The 20133-nt window shown below is 37.3% G+C and overlaps 1 protein-coding gene across 1 annotated transcript in view; it reads left to right on the plus strand.

Annotated features, from left to right (window-relative positions):
• The window catches only part of LOC104524922 (brefeldin A-inhibited guanine nucleotide-exchange protein 1), a 28277-nt gene extending 9087 nt beyond the window's left edge, over positions 1–19190 (plus strand). Inside the window, exons 6-20 of the mRNA XM_010167946.2 lie at positions 78–247; positions 855–1006; positions 1168–1340; positions 2347–2507; positions 3070–3200; positions 4325–4454; positions 5493–5628; positions 5716–5854; positions 10777–10846; positions 13196–13325; positions 14168–14307; positions 14670–14838; positions 15790–15928; positions 16872–16989; positions 17730–19190. Coding sequence (XP_010166248.2) covers positions 78–247; positions 855–1006; positions 1168–1340; positions 2347–2507; positions 3070–3200; positions 4325–4454; positions 5493–5628; positions 5716–5854; positions 10777–10846; positions 13196–13325; positions 14168–14307; positions 14670–14838; positions 15790–15928; positions 16872–16989; positions 17730–17894 — 2123 coding nt within the window. The 3' untranslated portion in view covers positions 17895–19190. The remainder of the gene's footprint in view (positions 1–77; positions 248–854; positions 1007–1167; positions 1341–2346; positions 2508–3069; positions 3201–4324; positions 4455–5492; positions 5629–5715; positions 5855–10776; positions 10847–13195; positions 13326–14167; positions 14308–14669; positions 14839–15789; positions 15929–16871; positions 16990–17729) is intronic.
• The last annotated feature ends 943 nt before the right edge of the window (positions 19191–20133 follow it).

Here is a 20133-nt window from a genome sequence, read left to right on the forward strand (position 1 = left end):
CCCCCCCGTAAATTGCAAAGAAGCTTTGTCTTAAACCTTGGAAAAATATTGCATTAAAATTTGTGGTCATTTAACAGTGGATTTTGTTCGCTGGCTTTGTGCTGTATCTATGGATGAGCTGCTGTCTGCTACCCACCCTCGAATGTTTAGTCTGCAGAAGATAGTAGAGATTTCTTACTACAACATGGGCCGGATAAGGCTACAGTGGTCTAGAATCTGGGAAGTTATTGGAGATCATTTTAATAAGGTATCCCTGTTTATGATTATGCTGCATACTCCTTGAATTACAATTAAATTTTATTTAGAGATTTGTTGGAAAAACATGTTCTTATCTGAATGATACTGCTTTTTTTGTCCTTCTGTATAAGTAGCTTAAAACACAATAAAAATTGTAAATATGGAAAGGCCTGCAAGAAGGCAGAGGTATGCAATATAATAAATGTAAAAGCAGGAGTATACATTAAGTTATTTATTATCACCTGGGTCTAGAACTGGCTGCCGCTTGTTATGTGTTGTAATTTTTTGGGGGTGTTTTATGAAGCTTGGGATAAGAGTTTATTTTCTATTCAAGTCTAAATTGACTATTTATCAGGTGAATGTTTGACATGCATTTTTAATACAGCTTGTTGAATTCTTTCTAGACAGCTTGCTTATTTTTAGAAAGTTTTAAATGCTAGGATATATAATATAGAAAATAACTGGAATTGGTTAAGGATTATTAGGATTATTGAGTTGCTTTAAGAATGTGGTTTATGGAATTGGCTACTGTTTAGTTTTGTTAATTTCCTAGTACTGCTTAGTTCTCCATTATCAAATATGCAAGCTTACTATGCATTTCTATTCTACATTGTCAGGTTGGCTGCAATCCCAATGAAGATGTAGCTATTTTTGCAGTAGACTCCTTAAGGCAGTTATCAATGAAGTTCTTAGAAAAAGGAGAACTTGCTAATTTCCGATTCCAGAAGGATTTCCTAAGACCATTTGAACATATCATGAAGAGAAACAGGTAATAACATACAGTTAGCTAAGTCACCTGGGATCATAAGCACTGACTTGTGCAATTAATGTTTCAAATTCCTTTTGTAAAATCAGTTGCTGGAGAATTATACTATTCTAATTGATTATGTAATTTAGTTTAAACAATTATTGTTTATTACCTTAACTTAGGTCTCCTACTATTCGGGACATGGTTGTGCGTTGTATTGCACAGATGGTCAATTCCCAGGCTGCTAACATTCGCTCTGGCTGGAAAAACATTTTTTCAGTGTTTCATCTGGCAGCCTCAGATCAGGATGAAAGTATAGTGGAACTTGCATTCCAGACTACAGGACACATTGTCAGTGAGTATTGCCCGTATTCAGACGTTACGAAAGTGTATCTGACTCCAGAGACTGAGAAGCTTTGTTTATCGGTTGGCTCTACAGCCTACATAGTAAAGACTGCTTCATGCTTTAGAACCAGTGTTTTACATTTACTCTGGGAGAGTACTTAGGAAAATAATAAGATTATAGTTACCTGATGTCTTTTATACTTCTTAAAAAAAAAAAAAAAAAGAGTATCTATTTGTAGCAATCTGTAGTAAAAAAAAGTTAAGGCTTAGATAATTTTGCTTAATGTGTATGTTTTCATTTAAGTCAAGAATTTCCCCCTGCTTCCTCCCCCCAGAAAAAAAATTGTGTAATCATTTTACTATTATGTTGTTTGCTTATCTTTTTCTTTGTTTCTGAATTGTGCTTGTCTGTGGCCCTGTTTAGGAGAAATTGTTGAGCTGGGTGGCACTATGATTTAATTTACCCCACTCCCCTCCCTTCCCATTCTAATCTAGATCTCAGGCTTTAAGTGCCATAAAAGGATCTCTTTATTCTTTCTCAATCTCTTCAAATTCCTAAAACTTTTTCAGCGTTGATGAAGAATGTAGTTTTTTTCTCAGAAGTGGCTATTTAAAATCAAGGAAACAGGACTTCCCATATTGCTGAGGGAAGTCCTTTTGTAGATGTAACTCTGTGCTTTATTTAGCCCTCTTAAGCTCTGATCAAACAGACTAGTGTTAAGCAGTAAGCCTGTTGCTCTGTTCTTGCTTAACTGTTAAATTTCCCTCCTTTAGACTAGATGCTACCTTGATTTATTTTAGGCACTTACTTTGTCAAAATAGACTGCCCTCTAGGTAATTTTTATTTATTTATTTATTAAGCCTTCATTTATTAGTTTTTATTGCTACTCAGCATTTGACAGCACTGATCAATGAACTGGTCTCTCATGACTTCTGTTAGAATCAGTTCATATTAGAATTAATAGATTTTAAAGCATGACTTTTTTTTTTTTCTTCTGTTTACACTTTCCTCACAGCAATTGTGTTTGAAAAACACTTCCCAGCAACCATAGATTCTTTCCAGGATGCAGTGAAGTGCTTGTCTGAATTTGCCTGCAATGCAGCATTTCCAGATACCAGTATGGAAGCTATCCGCCTCATTCGCCACTGTGCAAAATATGTATCTGACAGACCTCAGGTATAGTCTGTATTAACTATACTATAAGTGCTTTAATCAACAGTGCTTTTATAAAGAAAAAAATACTCATGCAAACCTTATTGGCTTCCCTTCTTTTATTCCCCCCTGGCCTGTCCCCATCCACCCAGTTCAGCTGATGGCTAACTTTCCTCTGAGAGCTGCTGGAAATCAGCCTGTCTCAGGATCTGCTCTCTAACTGAGAAATGTTATAAAGAATGGATAATGGCTTAAGCAAAATGCTTGATATCCTCAAAATGTTGTGGTAGATCCTCACTTTCAGTGCTGTCTCTATGAAAAAAGAGTAAGAGACTCAGACTGAACTGCAAGCAAAAAAATGATGCTTGAATATATCATCTTGGTTTTAGTTTATTTTTCATAATATACTAAGCATTACTTTGAAAAACACTTCACCTTTTCAGGATTATTATTTTGATTGCCAACTCACCTGAGGTATCAGGGTGCAATACTAGTACAGCAGAGATTGTTATTTAAACTCCAACCTGTGTTTTATTTTGAAGAATCTAACTTACAACTCTGTATACCCTTGTGTTTTCTTCTAAAGGCATTCAGGGAATACACAAGTGATGATATGAATGTAGCTCCTGAAGACAGAGTGTGGGTGCGAGGATGGTTCCCAATTCTGTTTGAGTTGTCCTGTATCATCAATAGATGCAAATTAGATGTAAGAACCAGGTAACAATCAGTATTTGTAATTCAAATTTTAAAAGGCTTACTTTACAGCTTTAAAATAGAAACATCTGTCTTAGTAAACATAACAGATGTAAAATGACTTACGTATTTAATTTAGGTGATATCACTGTGGGAACACCAGACTTTTTAAAAACACCTTTTAAATAGATACTGGAATGTAGAAATTAAGTCTGTGTTCTTTACATATGAGATTTTTATCTTCCTTTATAATAAATAATGAAGTTACTTGCTTGTGATTGCATTGTGTTAAATAGGTAAGTATTACATTTCCTGAAAGCTAAATATCCAAGTAGTGCCTGTTTAGGATAAATAGCCATGAAATCACCAAGATAAGAATATTTAGATAGTTAATTTGAAAATAAATTAAAGCATAAGTAAATTAAAATATAGTGACTGTTTTCCATTTGTTATAGAACCTATAAACTATTTAAAACAGCTCAGCTCAACTTAGTCAGATGTAGTGGAGACAGTTTATGCATAGAACACAGTAAAATGTAAAAGTCAACTTTTAACTTGCCTAACATATAACAAGCAAGCATTATTTAATGTGGAAGGTCAACTCTAAATGGTTAATATGCATTAAATCCACGTCCCCCTCTCTTTTGACATAAGATATTACATTGGATTAATATCCAAATCTGTATTTTTCCAGTAGCAAGACTAATCCTCTCTATTCAATAATAAATATAAATGTATGATGTTTGATTCCTTGATCTATGCCCCTGTTCCTTATTCCATTTTAGTCATTTGTCATAGTTGACTTGGGTAAGCCTGGTGTCAAATTTCCAATTTTGCTCTGTTTAATAAAAATATATAAAATGCTCCATGCAATGAGTAGGTTTTTTGTTGGTGGACTCCAACAGCAAAATTCTATTGGCATCTTTTTTTTGTTTTAATTAAAACGCATGACCCCAGTTCTGCCTGCGTTCCTGTGTCTTGATCTTCTACTTAATTTTAGTGTATTAGTTTGATTGATCCACATCAGATCAATGTTTAGTGTTCTTAACAGTATTTGAGTTTGGTTTTGCTGTTGGGGTTGGACATATTTGAACTAGTGCAGGTCTTTTTGTAACTCTTGATATATGTTGTTCTTTCTGTCTTTTCAGGGGCTTAACAGTAATGTTTGAAATAATGAAGACATATGGACATACTTATGAAAAACACTGGTGGCAAGATTTGTTTCGAATTGTCTTCAGGATATTTGACAACATGAAACTGCCAGAACAGCAGACTGAGGTGAAAAAAGTGGGGCAAGATAATTTACATGAGATATATATTTACAGTAGAAAATCTGCTTAGTAATATAACTTAACAAATAACGTAAGGCAAACCTCAAAACTTGCATGGTTGACCTGTGGTTTTAGTAAAACCTGTGGTTTTATTTTGTTTTATTAGCATTCTGTTGGAGGTATTGTCGCTTTTCTTCTTTTTTTGAACCATGTATGTAAAATATCTGGTAGTTTACACTATGAACAATAGAAGAATAGCATAAAATGCCTAGTATCTAGGGTTTGTAAGAAGAACTGCAGCTTTTACACATGATGCCTGGAATCTGAGACAGACATAATTTCATGGCAACGTGCTCAATGGAACAAGGCTTGTAATCAGCAAGTCACAGTTAGAAGAAATAAGTTCTGCTAGTTCAAAACCTTTTGATGACTAGTGAAAAAAAAAAACCCAAAACAAACAAACCCACAAAAACCAGCAGCCTTTCACTGCACCCCTTTGACCAGCTAAACCAGGACCAGGTACTGTCCTGACAAGGAAGTGAAACAGAAATGGACTTACTAAAGTAAATTATGTGTAAATGATAAATCAGAAGTTTGATCAAAAATATCAACTACCATTTGGCAGGCTCTGTCTGACTATTTGTAGAAGGATGTATCTCACTTTCTAAATTTTTATTCCTGGGAAAATATTTGGAAGAAACACAGAAAAGTAGCTTGGTGTTAAACTGTTGAGCTAGGGTTAGACACAAAGTTTAATGTCAAACTCAGTATCTCATGATGGTAAGTGCTTTGTCAATCCCATAATCTGGTCTCCAAGAATAGTTGGTTGTCCGTTTCTGTAGTTTTTTTAAACTTGCTAGATAGCAAAGTAAAAGTTGGAGCTCCAAGTTTTGGGGATTTTGAGATACAGAAGGGAATTCCATGTCACTACAAAGGAATTGAAATTGAGTAAGTACATTTATCCATCTGTCTGTGGGGATGTGTATCCTAAAAGTTTCACCTTGAATGAAGTTGTAACTTTTTTTTTTTTCCCCCCCCATCCTAGAAAGCTGAATGGATGACAACTACTTGCAACCATGCACTTTATGCGATATGTGATGTATTCACACAGTATTTAGAAGTACTTAGTGATGTTCTTTTGGATGATATATTTGCACAGCTGTACTGGTGTGTGCAGCAAGGTAGGACTGTACCAAATTACGTTAAACAATGTTAACATTTTACTGTGGTGAATGTGAATAAACAAATATACTGCTTGTCTTTTCCAGACAATGAACAACTGGCACGGTCTGGTACAAACTGTTTGGAGAATGTTGTCATCCTAAATGGTGAAAAATTTACCCTAGAAATCTGGGATAAAACTTGTACTTGTATGCTGGATATTTTCAAAACTACAATCCCTCATGCGTAAGACGACTGTTAATATTCATAGATGACTTACTGATCACAAACTGTTAGATGTCTAATAGGTGGGGTGAACCAAAAGCTGTTATGTGTGGACTAAATAGAAGCAGACTTTCTTGGAGAATAATGATAAATTAGGTGCTAGATATGTTACTTTGGTGTTGTAAATTACAAACTATTAAAAACTAGAAATACTATATTGGAGATAAGCAAAACAAACAACCCTCTATAACTTGATTCAGTTTTAAAATGTTGGATTTTTTGAGAAGTACTGTATGATTTTTTTTTTTTTTTTGGCCATTTTCTTTTTGTAATAGGAGAATGCTGTTGATAGGCAGACTTTGCAATCTGTCATTACACGTGAAGTTTTTTCCACAAAATACTAAGATATTGTAACAGTCTTACAGATTTAAGTCTCTGTGGTTGATGGTTAAGTTCCATCATATGTTCCTATGAATTCCAGTCTTTTTATGAAAATTATCCTTGCTTATTGTCTATCCCTTCATGTTATAACTCTGTGTGAAGATTCTTGGAACAAGGCTGTGCTATTCTGAGTAGTGTGTTACACATACACATCATAGAGCAGGAGTAACAAGAAATCACATCCAGCATTAGACCAAAGATAAGATTTTTTTCTTTTCCCCCCTGCCCTACCAACAAGGAGAGGAAATGCTGCTTGTTTTCAAATCTGATAAGTCTTCTTGTTGAACTGTTGTATTATTACTTGTCCTATGTCTGTCAGCTTGTTCATGGCGTTTTGCTTCTGGGTATCACCTAGTTCAGGCCTGAAGAAAACTGAAGCAAAAGGGAACCATCTGCACATCAGTCTTACCTTAATTTTAGAGTTAGGTATCAGATAGCACTGTGAGAGAGCTTCATTCAAGCTTAAAAGATAAGTTAGTCCATCTGTCACTGCCTCACCTACTTTTTTATGTGAGTAGGTGTGAATTAATTGCATCCAAAAAATAATGCTAAACTAAAGCTCAAACATCTGGGAGCTAGCAAGATTTTTTATTTTTATTTTGTTAACTGCCAAAAATAAAGTTTAAAACCAAATCTCTGGATGTAAAAGTCCAGTTGAATGAGCCCTAACTTACTATGTCCCCTACTTGGAAAGATTTTTGAAGTGAATACTCACTAGCAGAACGTGTGATTTGGTTTCCACATATGATCAGAAGTTAGATTTCTGGGTATTATCATAGTTGAATATTAGAAACCATTCTAGAGCAGTATTTTGGATATCTTAATATTTAGAAACATTAAAAATATTCTTGTTGCCTTTAGCTATAACTGATTTGAAATGTATATTATTCTCTTTGATGATTTTGGCACTTCTGCTTTTCAAATGGGTTATTTTTCCTAGGAGAGTATCTGGCTGCTTTGATGGATTTCCATTCTTTATTTCCCATTCCTTTTTAAAATCTTTCTCTGCCTTCTTTGAGAACTTCATTATATTATTCCTCCTTATATTTCTGGGAGGTTCCCAACTTTTGCAGAGTACAGTAAATCTTACTTGGATTTTATACAGGAGTAATCCCGTGAGCATATGTAATCAGTCTCCTTTCCCAGGGTGGAAGTACTCTTGCTCTTTTCCAAACAATTGTTGGGTGACACAAGACTGCTCAAAACAATCTTTCACTTTGACCATATTTGATTAAAGCTGAAGCTTTTTAGATGGGTAAGAAAAAATTATTATAACAATATACAGGTATTTTTTCATATTTTTAATGGAGACTTTGTACTTATGTTTTTCCTTCTTTCTAAGAAGGAGGATGCTTCTTTCTCCTTCTGTACTGCTCCTTTTTTTTCCTCTCTTTTTATGGGATCTGGTTCTTTTTCTGTGTTTCCTGGTTTGCCTGGCATTTCATATTTGTATTTCTTAGTCCCCCTACTAGCCTTATTTTTGTGGTGGAGCTTTTTCTGCCCTCCCAGCCTTAAATTTTTTTTTTTTTTTAATTTTTTTTTTTGACAATGCAGTTCTAATACTCAGCTTGTTGCAGAGCCTGCCCAGTACTTAGAGAAGACGAATGCTCTTTTTACCTTTGTTTTCCCATGTCTGGAATTAACATAATAGTTAACATTGAAATTAAGAGAGACCAGTCACACAGTGGTATATATGAAAGTTTTATGGGCAAGTGCTTTATTGCTAATTGTCTTTAAATAGTCTCCTGTAATAGTCAGATCCTATGAATCTCTGGAGTGTAAAGTGTCTTCTGGCAGAGGTTTTTATTAATCTGATCAGATAGAATTAAATCTGTTCTTTTTTAGCATTCATATAAAACATCTTCCAGGTATTGTGTAACTTCTTCAATTTAAACGTTGCAGAATCGACCGCAGGAGTTCCTAGTTGCAGTACTAGCTTCTGCTGGTTCTTTGCAAGTTACCTTTTTACAAAGAGAGATGATCGTGTTATTCCCTTGTTTGGAAAACTTAGTAGTAGAATATTTACTCAGCTACCAATTTCAGCAAGGATCACTTAATAGAAAGCCCAAACTGTACTCCTGCCAAGCTTCCACAACATCATTGAGGTGTTGATAGCTGAAGAAACAGAATCACACAGAATGGCTGAGATTGGAAGGGGCTCTGGAGGTTGTCTGGTCCAACCCCTCAGCTCAAGCAGGGACACCCAGAGCAGTTTCCCCAGGACCATGACCTGGCTATTGAATATCTCCAAGGAGGAGAGCTCCACAGCCTCCTTGGGCAACCAGTGGCAGTGCTCAGTCACCCTCACAAAAGAGTGTCTCCTGATGGTCAGAGGGAACCTTCAGTATTTCAGATTGTGCCTGCTGCCTCTGCTGCTGTCACTGGGCACCACTGGAAAGAACCTGGCTCCATCCTCTTTGCACCACCCCTTCAGGTATTTATATACATTGATGGGATTCCCCCTGAGCCTTCTCATCTCCAGGCTGAACAGTCCCAGCTCTCTTAACCTTTCCTCAGTAGAGATGCCCCAGTCCCTTCATCATCCTCTTGGCCTTTTGCTGGAAACTCCAATATGTCCATGTCTCTCTTGTACTGGAGAGCCCGGGACTGGACACAGTGCTGAGGGACAGGATCACCTCTCTCCACCTGCTGGCAACTCTCCTAATGCAGCCCAGGATACTATTTGCTTTCTTTGCTGCAAGGGCACATTGGTGACTCATGTCCAACCTTGTATCCACCAGGACCCCCAAGACCTACTCTGCCAAGCTGCTTTCCAGCTGGGTGGCTGCCAGCACGTACTGGTGCATGAGGTTGTTCCTCTCCAGGTGAAGAACTTTGCACTTCCCCCTGATGGAACTGCATGAGATTCCCATCAGCACATTTCTTCAGCCTGTTGAGGTCCCTCTGGATGGCAGCATGATGCTCTGGTGTCATCAGCCACTCTTCCCAGCTTTGTGTCGTCAGCAGACTTGCGGAGAGTCCACTCTGCCCCATCATCCAGATTGTTAATGAAGATGTTGAACAGAACTGGACCCAGTACTGACCCCTGGGGCATACCGGTAGTTACTGGCCTCCAACTAGACTTCCTGCCCCTGATCACCACCCTCTTGGCTCAGTTGCTCAGCTGATTTTCAGTCCACCTCACTGTTTGCTCATCCCATACTTTGTTAGCTCATTTTAATAGTTTCTTTGATTCTTCTTTTTATTTAATTTCTATTCTGTTTATAATTTTTTTAATTTGAATTTTCTGAAGCTTCACGAGAGCAAGTCTTGGCTCGCCAGTGCTGGGAAAATCAGGGTGAATTCCCTCTTATCCTTGGTAAATTCAAGAGTTAGAATTGGTTCCTTGCACAAATTACAATGATCTGGCCTCTACTGGCTCATAATGGCTCATTATTCCAGTACCTCCTGTGGCAGATGGAAGTTTAAGACTTTATAGCTCCAGATAAATTACACTGTATTTAACAACCTCTCATCCAGAGTAATCTGCAACTTGTGTCCTGTTAACTTTCAGGAATCAATTCAGTTCTCTGCTCTACTTTATTTGTTGTCTCATTACATGCTTCAAGATTTTATCCTTTCTTATCTCCAATTTGTCTTTTTAGTTACATGGTCTTTAGTTGTATGGAGATCAGCAATATCTTGATTTAAGATCCTTAACACAGTGGGAAAGATCTCATTTAGGATATGTAGACACGAATGTCCATCAAGCATTGCCCCACACAGATTGAGGCTAAATAGTTTGAGATTTTAACAATGACAAATAAATTCAGTCTTACTTTGTAGCAATAGACTTGATAAAACAAGAGGTGATGGAATCACTTAGGTTATTTAATCCAATTTCCCTCAATTCTTGGGAAGAATCAATAAGTTATAATTAATGTAGAAACTTCTTAGTGCTCAAGGCAAAGATCCTCAAGACAGCAGCATGTGATAGGAAGACAGCAGGGAAGAGATCGTAACATATGGTACCTCATAACAGCAGTGAATCCTAAGTGGAAGTGTTGAATCCCAAGTGGAAATAGAACCACAATGCTGGAACATATCCCAAACAGAGAATGCAAAACATCTCCAGACGTTCATGCTGATTTGTCCTGGGGTAGATTCAATCCTTATTCCAGGTAAAGCTTAAGGCAGTGTGAGAGAACAAGACCCACTGATGGCACTAGGAGCACTACCTAAAGCCAAATCCAATATTTCTGAGAAAAATCAATCTACCTCCCCATACTCCAGTTGGCCATCCAAGGCAATTGGCAGAAACGTTGAAGTTCAAAAAACACAATACTTAAATTTTTCAGTATGTGTGAAAGAATAAAATGTATACTTAAAACTGAAGTTAGTTTATTAATTTATGGAAGTATCTATATACAACTCTTTATTTTTATCTTCCATTAATTTTAAGTAAACAAAAAACCCACCATATTGAAGTGGACTTTTTAGAATATTGATTCTGATTTGTATTTCAAATTTACTAAGTTTGGTGCTCGTTTTGTGTTTTCAAGGCTGCTGACTTGGCGACCAGTCAGTGGAGAGTTTAGCTCTGGGTCTCCCTCTGATGCAAAAGAAAAACTGGTAAGCTGCTGAAATAAGAAATATTTTAAAAGCTTGCAAGAGTTTGGTACAAATGTGTTGTGATGTAAAGTGAAAAGTGTACTTAGTTTAAACCCATTTTTCAATTTTGATTTATTTGAAAACATTTTTTTCCAGATAAAGTGCTATTTATTGCTTAAAAATGGCAAGGAATTCATTGAGAAAAAGTATGTGTTTGTTTGCAGCAAAGTTGGCTTCCAGAAGTTGGCTGTAGGTCATTATCTGTGTATGTCTTAAGTGATGTTCTGTGTCTGTAGGTCTCTGTCATACTGTATTTAGGGTTTGAGTTGTTTTCTGGTTTGGGATGTGGTTTTTGTTCCAATTTGCTCAATATTCTCTTTGAAACATTGGCATGATGAGAAAATGATGATGGTGGAAAGACTGCCAGTTAGATTTTTTTTTTTTCTTTTTCTTAGACTTTTTTTTCTTTCAAGTTTTCTTTGGTAATAAGAACTTAAACATCAGTGTTTAAAATAGAAAATATATAGAACCATCAGATTTCTTAGTCCTGATTGAATAAACTGATGTAAAATTTGGATTTGCCTACATGCGGCAGCCTTGTAGCTACTTTACTACTGATGAGAATTAGTTTAGCTTTTGACTTTCTCACAAGATTGCTGCAGGAAGTTCTTTTTGGATTAATGAAGCACTTGGTAAAACAAGTTCAAGGATATGGTCCCAAATGAGTTCTACTAAGGGAGACAAGCTCCCCTCATTGATCTTTACCGAGTGTTAACATAATTTACTTACAACAGAGTGTAAATGTTTGTGATGAACAGTTCTCGCTGTACAGGTATTTTACACCTGTGTGAATGAATGTACTTGCTGTATCTTGACTCGTTTGTAGTGGTTTGAGGTACAAAATGTTTAATCTAAACGTTAACTACGTTTTTGATTCATTTATGTCAAATATAATAGCATGCAAAAATGGCAAATACATTAAATGTCTTAGTCATGAATAAATTGAAAGGTCTGTTCTCTTTCAAATAGTTTAATATTTTCAAAACTTTTCTGTCTTCAGTGTAAGAAGACACTTTACAAGTTAAACATTAACAGAACTTGTATAATAAATAGTGTTAAACGAGATATATTTTTGGATCCTTTCTTTTGGTAGAATAGAATTTTTGTAGTCTTTAGATACTTCCATCTTAATTTTTCTTCAGGTGGTTCAAATAAAATGAAGCATTCTACTATCTATAGACATAATATCTATTAAAAGTATATGTATACTTAATAGATATTAGAACCTTGGTTATTTACTGGTGTGAGAAGTTGATACGTTCTTTGTAGGAACTGTATGTCTAGATTTAAATCTTGCTAACAACACAGTGCAGGGAATTAATGTGTAGTCTCCAGTGGCACTTCAGGAATAGAAATATTTGGTTACTGAAAGGGACAGTAATTGCTGTATGTAACTGCTTTGCAATTAATGGTAACATACTTCGGTTTTAAGTAGGTCTCCCTCTTTCAATGAATGCTCTCTGAAATCAAAACAAGAGGTATTACCATTGATTTTAATACTTTCTATTCAACTGATCAAGAAGGAAGATATTTATTAAAAAATAAAACTAAACAAACCCCCAACAATACCTCTTCCAAGGTTATTGAGTTCAAGCTCACAAGATAACACGATACAGCATGGAGAATCAGAACACACTGCAGAAGTCTGCTGAAGCAGCTCTCTGGCAAACAGATTTTAAATTAGAGCATTATCTTTATGTGCATATATTCTCCTCCTTCATCGTTTTACTGTGGTAAATTCCTGTACCACCTACAGACGTGTAATTAGGAGCTTATAGTTCAGAACATTCAAGGGAGTAAGAGCAAGTAAAGGTCAAAGTTTGATGATACCTAATATTGTTTGGACTTGTCATTTAAGAGCTGTGTGTTCACATTTTCACCTGTTACAAAAGGAATACAGGTTCTCACAGAAGCTGTTGGAGGTTTTTATCATAGATGAAGGTAGATACTATTTCCCAGTATTGGAACCTTGCAGCAAACCTCATACACTTAATCTGGTGAAAGTCAAACTACTTGTTGGCTGACATACTAAATGCTTGAATGGTATACAAAAAACCCATGTGCAAAATACTACTCATTGTCTTTGCTGTGTAATTTAAGTATTTGTTGCTTGTTAAATTTTCAGTTCTTTCTTAGTAGGTCATCTTTTTAGTACATCTTCCTTGATTGCTCATATCAAATATGACTAAAGTGTATGAAAAAGTGCAGTGTTGAAATAGCAAATGTCTTAAGCTAAGAAGAGCACGACACTATTGACAGCTCACAGAAGTTTTCTGTAAGTTAATGGTGGCTTCTTTGCTTTCTTTTCAGGATACAGTCTCACAGAAGTCAGTAGATATTCATGATTCTGTTCAGCCTAGATCTTCAGATGGACGTCCATATCAGCCCAGCACAGGGACTGCTGTAGGTGAAGAAATGAGTAAAACCAGGCCAACAGCAAGTGCGTGTTTTGTAGTGATTTGGCATTTTGTATCAGTTAAGAGTGGTATTTAGCAGGTGTTTGATATCTTTAGTTATAGCCCCAGCTATAACTTTAGAAACATGATGTGAAGAAAATTACATTGATTAAATTTTTGTCTTCATGTAATATGACAGAATTCTGTTGGACTCTTGTGTGCCCACATTTTTGACCTGTGCTTTAAAAATGTTCAAGTTCAACTGCTAACTTGCAGACTTTCTACCCAAAACCAAATACTAAAAATAGTACTCTCCTTACAATGCTATGTAAATTATGTTTTTTTATATAAGAGCTAAGTTCTTTCTGTGCAGAATGCAACAGAAGCAATAGCTGTAAAAGAAGTGTAAAAGAATACTGATTTGAAGAGAGTATATCAAGCCTTTGAGATACTTGTGCAAAGTTGTGTTGGTGCTTAGAATGCTCTTGTCTGGTGGTGGTGGTGCTTGCCCCAAGTACAAACAAGCATCAGTGATATCCGTGCTATCCTAAGCCTCCTTTGCCTGTGAACAGTCTCAGCCTCTGGTTCCTGCCATTGCACTGATAATAACAACAAGGTCACAAATTCTGGTGATTTTTAGGTAACACTGAATATTTGTCCAGTATATGGCAGGTGACTTTAGAGTTAGGAAACAGTTTTTTAAAACCTGCGATTTGTTAGCGTGGTGATCAGTCCAAAATTCAGATGGGTGGATTCCGGGTTTGATTTATCATTGTGCTTGAAGTTAAACTGTTCTTCAACTTACCCCCAAAATAGCTCAAAAAAGAAAAAAAAAAGTATTGCAGTTCCTAGTTAACAAGCAATTTTTTAATTCTTTCCTTTAAAGAATATCCAGAACAGAAGTTATTTGCTGCTCTTTTGATCAAATGTGTTGTACAACTGGAACTCATTCAGACTATCGACAATATTGTGTTCTTCCCAGCAACTAGCAAAAAAGAGGATGCAGAGAATCTAGCAGCAGCACAAGTGAGTAGAACTGATAGGTATCTCTCTTTTTAACAGCTTTTTCTCTAGTGGATAAGGTCTCATAAACTCCTGTAACATCTTATAATTTACAATTTTTAGAAGCAATTGAGAAGTTCCAACAGATCTTGTACAATTTGCGTTAAATTCCATTTGCTGTGCTGGGGCAGCACACTGTGGAGATTAAAACATGTATTGTTCAAAGGGATTTATTTAACTGGGATGTGGATACAACTTTTAATACCATTTTAAGTTGAAATACAAGTATAGATGAAAACAGGGTAGGGTTGAGTTATCACAGGAGCTTGCTGAACACATCTGTGAACTTGAAATCTCTTTTATTCTTTTTCTTTTTTTGTTAATAGAGAGATGCAGTAGACTTCGATGTCCACGTGGATACGCAAGATCAAGGGATGTATCGTTTTCTGACATCACAGCAGCTCTTTAAACTTCTCGATTGTCTGCTGGAATCTCACAGATTCGCTAAAGCGTTTAATTCAAACAATGAACAAAGAACTGCTCTCTGGAAAGCAGGTGAGTCAGTCACCTTGGAGAAATATTTTGTGAGAATGTGTTACTGTGCTTTGAATTGACCCAAAAATAGGTCAAAAGTACTTTGATGCTGAATGTGAAATTGAGTGTCAGGCTGTAACTTTATAACCCTAGAATCCCTCAGGGTAGGTGACCTCATCTGTGCAGGTGCACACATCTTTCTGATTTTCTAGAATTTAAGGTTTCACTGGGTTACAGCTGCCAAGCTGATCCCTGGCTGTAGGTGTCAGTCCCACGCTTGGAAGCTGCAGACACAAAACCCCAAAACTTCTTAGGGGGGTTGCTTTACCTAACAGGGTATAAGAGAAATACATGTCATTTTCTGAAAGAGATGGAAAGTGGGCTCTCTGTAGCATTGTGTTTAATCAATTCCTTGCACCAAAGTTAGCTATGTTAATGTATTTTAATGGTGAATGCATAGCGTGCATATGCAGCCAGCTGTTCTGTGCATTGAGGTATGCATACACAGAACCACTTCAGCTGGGGTGAGGTAGTGTTAGTATTTATGGATACGCTTTCTGCTCATATGGACCTCCGCTAGCAAACTGAATTTAATTATACAGGAACAGGCTTGGAAACAGTAGTATTACAGACATTTCTGTATAAAAAGAGCAGTAAACCAGTGTGCACTATTGATACATGATTGAGACAGAATGGTCCGTGGTTCAGGTGGTTAGAGGTACTTTTATCATACACCCAGGTTGCACATCTGCTTGGAAGCTCATGTAAAAATGTGTGTGGAAAACGATCCCGGTGTGTGGACCTAGGTTAATTTTTAGCAGCACTCCACTGTACTAACTGTCGTGAGAAATTAATTGTGTAGGGTGGTTCTTCTGTCTACATGCAGAAGATGCTCAGAGGGAGAAGTAGAGGACTGCAAGGAAAAGTGGCAGATGCAACAGAAATCTAAATGGATGCTTGGAATTTCTCTAGGTTTCAAAGGCAAATCAAAGCCTAATCTCCTGAAGCAGGAGACGAGTAGCCTTGCCTGTGGGCTGCGCATTCTGTTCCGTATGTACATGGATGAAAGCCGTACCAGTGCGTGGGAGGAAGTCCAGCAAAGACTACTAAAGTAAGGTCCACGTAGCTGAACCTGTTGATGTTATTTCTGATGTTAAATAATGTATTTTTGTTTAAAAGGATAGTCCTGATCTATTTGCAGTAAACTTCTGGAGCTAAGACAGTATAGGGGTGGTCACAGCTAATATTAAGAGTTTTCATGTTATGTGGAGAGTGCTCCAGTGCCTCCAGCTACTAATGCTGCCTCTGCTTTTTGCCCTCATTACATATTTTGCAGGAGAGAAAAAAGGTTTTGTCACTTTTCTTCTTTTTTTTTTTTTTGCATGTGGGTGGGTGGTGGATTGTTATTAGCTCCTCTTTTAAAAGAAAAGCATGTGCCACCTATACCCTATTTTTTTCTTTCAGTACCCTCAGATATTTTAGGGAACTGATGCTGTTTGGTCTCATTTGCACAAATGGGCACTTGGTTTGAGGAGCCTATGGGTGTACAGAGGCTTTGGCTTTTGGGTTATTCATTACTGTGAATACTAAGGTTTGCCTGAATGTTTTTAGTTTACAAAGCTGTTCAAACGAGTGTTGGAGTAACAGAGGCTTAAAATCATGGCACTAACACAGTGAAAGTATTTTAAGGTTTACAGACGAGGGACCAGAGCTTAAAACTACCTGGCTACATCAGGATGAGATTGATTTATTTAAAGTCTACGTATCATTTTGTCACATGTATTTACAGAGCACTTGATACGCTTCAAATGCATGCACAAAGAGTGCAATCATGTTTTGTCCACGTGTTTGATACTGAAGTCCTAGGACTTTGGTTTTGAGTTGAACAAAATCACTGTTTTCTATTACTAATCAGGCTTACAGGAGCTTTCATAAATCGCTGCTGTTCTACACCAGGGCTCTACACTGGTATAGTTGCAAAGCCAAAGCTCCCTCTCTGCAGTACAGCTCAAAATGAAATGCGAGTTACTAGTTCTTGTGTCTTTTCTCTCTAGTGTCTGCAGTGAGGCTCTGAGTTACTTCCTCACCCTTACATCAGAAAGTCATCGGGAAGCCTGGACTAATCTATTACTGTTATTTTTGACTAAAGTCCTGAAGATAAGTGATGAAAGGGTAAGTAGCTGTTTGGAATGCTATTTGGGACAACGTTTACAGCCAACAAGTAGTTATGGACGGGTTCTTCACACACACATATGTACTTGACTTTAAAAGCTCCTGCTGCTCCGTGGACAGTCTTTGTTGAGGGATTGAACATTGAAACTGCACTTGACAGATACTGAAGTAGTAACACAGAGTGAGGGTGCAGTGAGTGATAAAATGTGTCTGAGAAAATTTAAAAGACCCTAAAATCCTGTAGAAGTGTGTGTTAAGTTGCTTTTACCCCTCTCCTGCTGAGGAAGAGGCTTAGTGGCTAACACTTTATTTAAAGAAACAGCCCGTTTCTGCTTCCAGTGCTACATGTACCTCAGATCCTTGATCTTCTCCAAAGCAATTCTGCCGTATTATTTACTGCATATTTAGATCGCCGTCTCTGTCTAACAAAGCTTGGCTGAAATGTTAAGTGAAAGGTGCAAGCTACAACAAAAAACTGGTAATAAAAAAGTCTGCCTCTTGAAGAATAAGCGTTGGCAAGGAGCTGTGTGTAGCTAGTGAGTATCTGTCAGAGTACATCACAGCTGTCTTGGCCTCATTCTAGCACTGCTGGCTTCCATTATAAAGAATATTTCTGCTTGTCGCTTTGTGGGTTTCTCACCTTGACTTGTTGGGAGAGTATTTAAAGTTCAGTTGCAATGTGTTTTCTGAGATGTATTGATACATAACAGAATAAATTCTTCTGTTTGTTTTCTCCTCAGTTCAAGGCTCATGCCTCTTTCTACTATCCTCTGTTGTGTGAAATTATGCAGTTTGACCTTATTCCTGAACTTCGAGCTGTTCTACGAAGGTTTTTCCTGCGGATTGGTGTGGTTTTCCAAATATCCCAACCACCAGAACAAGAGTCTGGAATAAGCAAGCAGTAGCAGATAGTGACTGAGTATTGCTCTGCGTAGAAGTTTCTATTCCTCAGCTAAATAAACGGACGAGGTAGCTGAGCCATTCTGTCTGGATATCCATAAAAATGGTTTCTTTGTATGGCAACGTCTATCCAAGGGTTAACGGTACAGATGCTTACAACTGTAATTAAGGCTTGCAACACTCCAGTCCCTTTATTTCCTGGTGGATTGTCTCTATGGGCTTCTCTTACCTGGCTCATGCTGAGCACAGAGCCAGTTTTTAGCACAGTCCTCTTGTCAGCGTGGGCTGCAATATCCTTTACTGTCCTAGACAGCAGTATAGCAACAGATGTTTATGGCGGGTGTGAAAGTAAAATGTACCCAAAGAACTATATATGTAAAGGTTTGAGCTTCTGCAAGAAGTACAACTCAGGAGAGCTGTATTTTGAAGGATAAAATGTTTATAGTGAAAAGAAATGGAGATTATTGTTCATGGTAAAAGATATTTAGCAACTATGTCTGATATTCTTATTCTAAGATTTTTGCACACTCAGGCTGTCTGAGACATTGGTAATCATCCTTCTGTGAAAAATGTACAGAGATGCAGGTCTGTAATATAAACTCTTTAACACTATACAGTTCTTCCTGAATTGTTTTATTTCTGTTTTATTATTGATTTGCTGAAAACCCATAACACTTCATTGTTTACCGAATGCACTAGAAGTTTGGGTTTATTTTCTCTTGGGTTGTGATTCTCTTTTCTTTTTCTTTCTATCCCCCCCCCTTTTTTTTTTTCTCCTGGTTTTGCTGTAGTCCAGAGTTAGTGTTGCTGACTTTTGTCAAGAACAGAATTAGAAATATCACGACTGACGTACCTACCTGTAATATACTTGTTTTAGGGCTTTTAAATAAAACGAGCCATTGAAATGATGATCCTTCAAGGACTGGAACTTGAATCACTGCAAACAAGTCTAGGTTGTGTCTGCTGTCAGATGTTTTTTGTTTGATGTAGATTTCACTCTTATGTACAGAATTTAATGTTGAATATATTCAAGTAACAAATCTGGCATGGTTTGGGGATGGTTAAATTTATTGGAAATGTATTCATACTGTGAATTGTGCTCTGATGGTTAAAAGACAAGATCGTCAACATTCTGTATTACAATGGATGTAGAAATTTTTTTCAGATGGACAAAATGTATATGGTACAGATATGTAAAGTTTTCTATGTAAAAAAAATTCTGTACAACTTTCTGTACAATATTTGGTTCTCATCTGGCATATTCTAATCAGGTTATAGGTCAATAAAGTTTTTGAACTCTTTCATTAGTGCAATCAAAACCGGTCTAATCCACAGCTACTTGTTTTAGTTTCCATTGCCCCTCATGCTCTCATTTCAAAGGAGTTACCCCAGCCCTCTGGGGGCAGAAAGGGGGGTGCCCTGTGAGGGGCTAGGATGTGTCTTCTCACTGTTGAGCAAATCCGTTTTGCTTTGTGGGAATCGGAATATTAATGAACCATGCTGTGGAATAAGGGTGGATGGAAGGGAAGGGCTGGGATTACAGTTACTTGCCTGCTGCCTCAGAATGCACCGGCCAGCTCAGCCGTGCCAGTGTGTTTGGTTTTGCAAGAAGAAGTGGAATTGTATGGTTCTGCAGCGTGTTCTCACAAAACTCATGACTAGCAAAGGAGAGAAGCGTGAAAACTGAGAAGGTGGATGAGGGAGGCTCATCTCACAGAGGAAGGAATCTCCCTGTAGCTGTTCACAGCAGGCGCCAAAAATAAGCGTAAGCAGTTCAAGGAAATAGTTATGGAAAAGCCAGTGAAGGGAATTAAAAGGTGTGACCTGGGAGTAGGAGTTTTCTCATAATGTTAATTGGGGTGGGGCAAAACCAAACCTGCATTTGTCAAAGTCATAAGGGAGGGAATTGAGGTTGTTTTAATTAATTGGAATTGCACAGCCCTTTCTCTTAGGCTGTATTTTATTTTTTGTTTGGTGTGCAGTGTTTAAATTTTAAACCAAGGCCAGACCTGAGGTGACTATATCACAAAGTTCAACTTGTGAAGCAACTGGAAAGAGTCATCAGGCATCAAAAACAAGGGGGAGGCTGGCAGGTTACAGACACAGTGTGGAATACAGAAGGTGGGTTTCAGCACGAGAGGCTCTGTGGTAGGGTGACCACTCTTATAAATCAATTTTACCATAGCTGCTTAAAATTACTCTGGGATTCCTGCCTCTGGGAACTTCTGAATCAAGCAGCCATGA

This window comes from Antrostomus carolinensis, unplaced genomic scaffold (assembly GCF_000700745.2).
Source record: "Antrostomus carolinensis isolate BGI_N321 unplaced genomic scaffold, ASM70074v2 scaffold105, whole genome shotgun sequence".
Classification (NCBI taxonomy): Eukaryota; Metazoa; Chordata; class Aves; order Caprimulgiformes; family Caprimulgidae; genus Antrostomus; species Antrostomus carolinensis.